The following is a 1196-nucleotide window of genomic DNA, read 5'->3' on the forward strand; positions in this document are numbered from 1 at the left end:
GCAGCACCTCATCCCCATCCCCACCCAGTCACCATGCCGGTCCACTATGTGATGTACGAAGGCATTAAGTTCCCCCCTGCCTACAACTCTGAGCACAGCTTGAGTTTCGCCCACAATGAGTTCCTGGTGCGGGACGATGACATCTTCAACGTCACCTACCCCAAGTCTGGTACGAGGGGTGGACAGCAGGGCTGGCTAAGGGTGGAGAGGAGCAGGAGAGGGCTGAGGGCTTTGGAAACACCTCCAGATGTTGTTCAGAGGGTGAATCTTCCCTTATGGGGCACAGACTCAGTGCTGAGGGTGCTTCTGACCATAGAGCTGTGGCACAGGGAGGTCCTCCCATCCCAACCCCCCGGGCAAGGTCCCCTGCCCTGCATCTCTGCTTTCCCTGACAGGCACTGTGTGGATGACCGAGATCCTGAGCCTCATTCGCAGCCACGGTTGCCCTGGCTGGAGCCAAACTGTCCTCAATTCTGACCGCATGCCCTGGTTCTCAACCCGCCTGGGTCTAGAGTCAGCCCTCAGCTACCCCCCGCCTCGCCTGCTGACCTGCCACCTCCCCAGGCACATCTTCCCCAAGTCCTTCTCCCATTCCAGCGCCAAGGTGGGACAGGCACCCATGCAGAGCTTCAAGGGTGAAAGGGGACCTGGGAAGACCATTGCCCAGGATATGGGGAACCTTGGAGTGAGAGGTGTTGGGTGAGGATGTTGGTGTTGGCCTAGGAGAGTAGCAAGTGTCCTCCATGCCCTCCAGATGGGAATACGCAGATTCCCATCTCATGTCGTTCCCCTATTGGGTATTTTGGAGAGTCTCCAAAACTCTACGGGGCTTGTGTTTTGATGGAGACCCCTGCCCAAGGTCTGCATGACAGAGTCTAGCATGGAGTTGGTCCTTGGGTGGCAGATTCCTCTGTTTTCAGATCTACCCCAGTGCCAGGGTCTGCAACTCCCTTTCCCCTACCGGGAGCCTCTGCAACTCCCTTTCCCCTACCGGGAGCCTATCACTCCTGTACGCACTCTACCCCAGGTTATTTACACCCTACGGGATCCTCGGGATGTTGTTGTCTCCTACTACTACTTCTCCAAGATGTGCAACAGCTATGAGGATCCCACATCCTTCGAGCAGTTCCTGAGGGACTTTCTGAATGGAGAGCGTGAGTGCGGTTTGGGGCTTGCTCGGGGAACAGGGGTGGGTG

The 1196-nt window shown here is 57.2% G+C and overlaps 1 protein-coding gene across 1 annotated transcript in view; it reads left to right on the forward strand.

Annotated features, from left to right (window-relative positions):
- LOC104121797 (sulfotransferase 2B1-like) overlaps positions 1–1196 on the forward strand; it is a 2752-nt gene continuing 1556 nt past the window's right edge. The window contains exons 1-3 of the mRNA XM_009633843.2: positions 1–169; positions 396–604; positions 1028–1154. Of these exons, the coding sequence (XP_009632138.1) occupies positions 34–169; positions 396–604; positions 1028–1154 (472 nt within the window). The 5' untranslated portion in view covers positions 1–33. The remainder of the gene's footprint in view (positions 170–395; positions 605–1027; positions 1155–1196) is intronic.

The sequence above is a fragment of the Egretta garzetta genome, unplaced genomic scaffold (genome assembly GCF_000687185.1).
Source record: "Egretta garzetta isolate BGI_Z169 unplaced genomic scaffold, ASM68718v1 scaffold192, whole genome shotgun sequence".
Classification (NCBI taxonomy): Eukaryota; Metazoa; Chordata; class Aves; order Pelecaniformes; family Ardeidae; genus Egretta; species Egretta garzetta.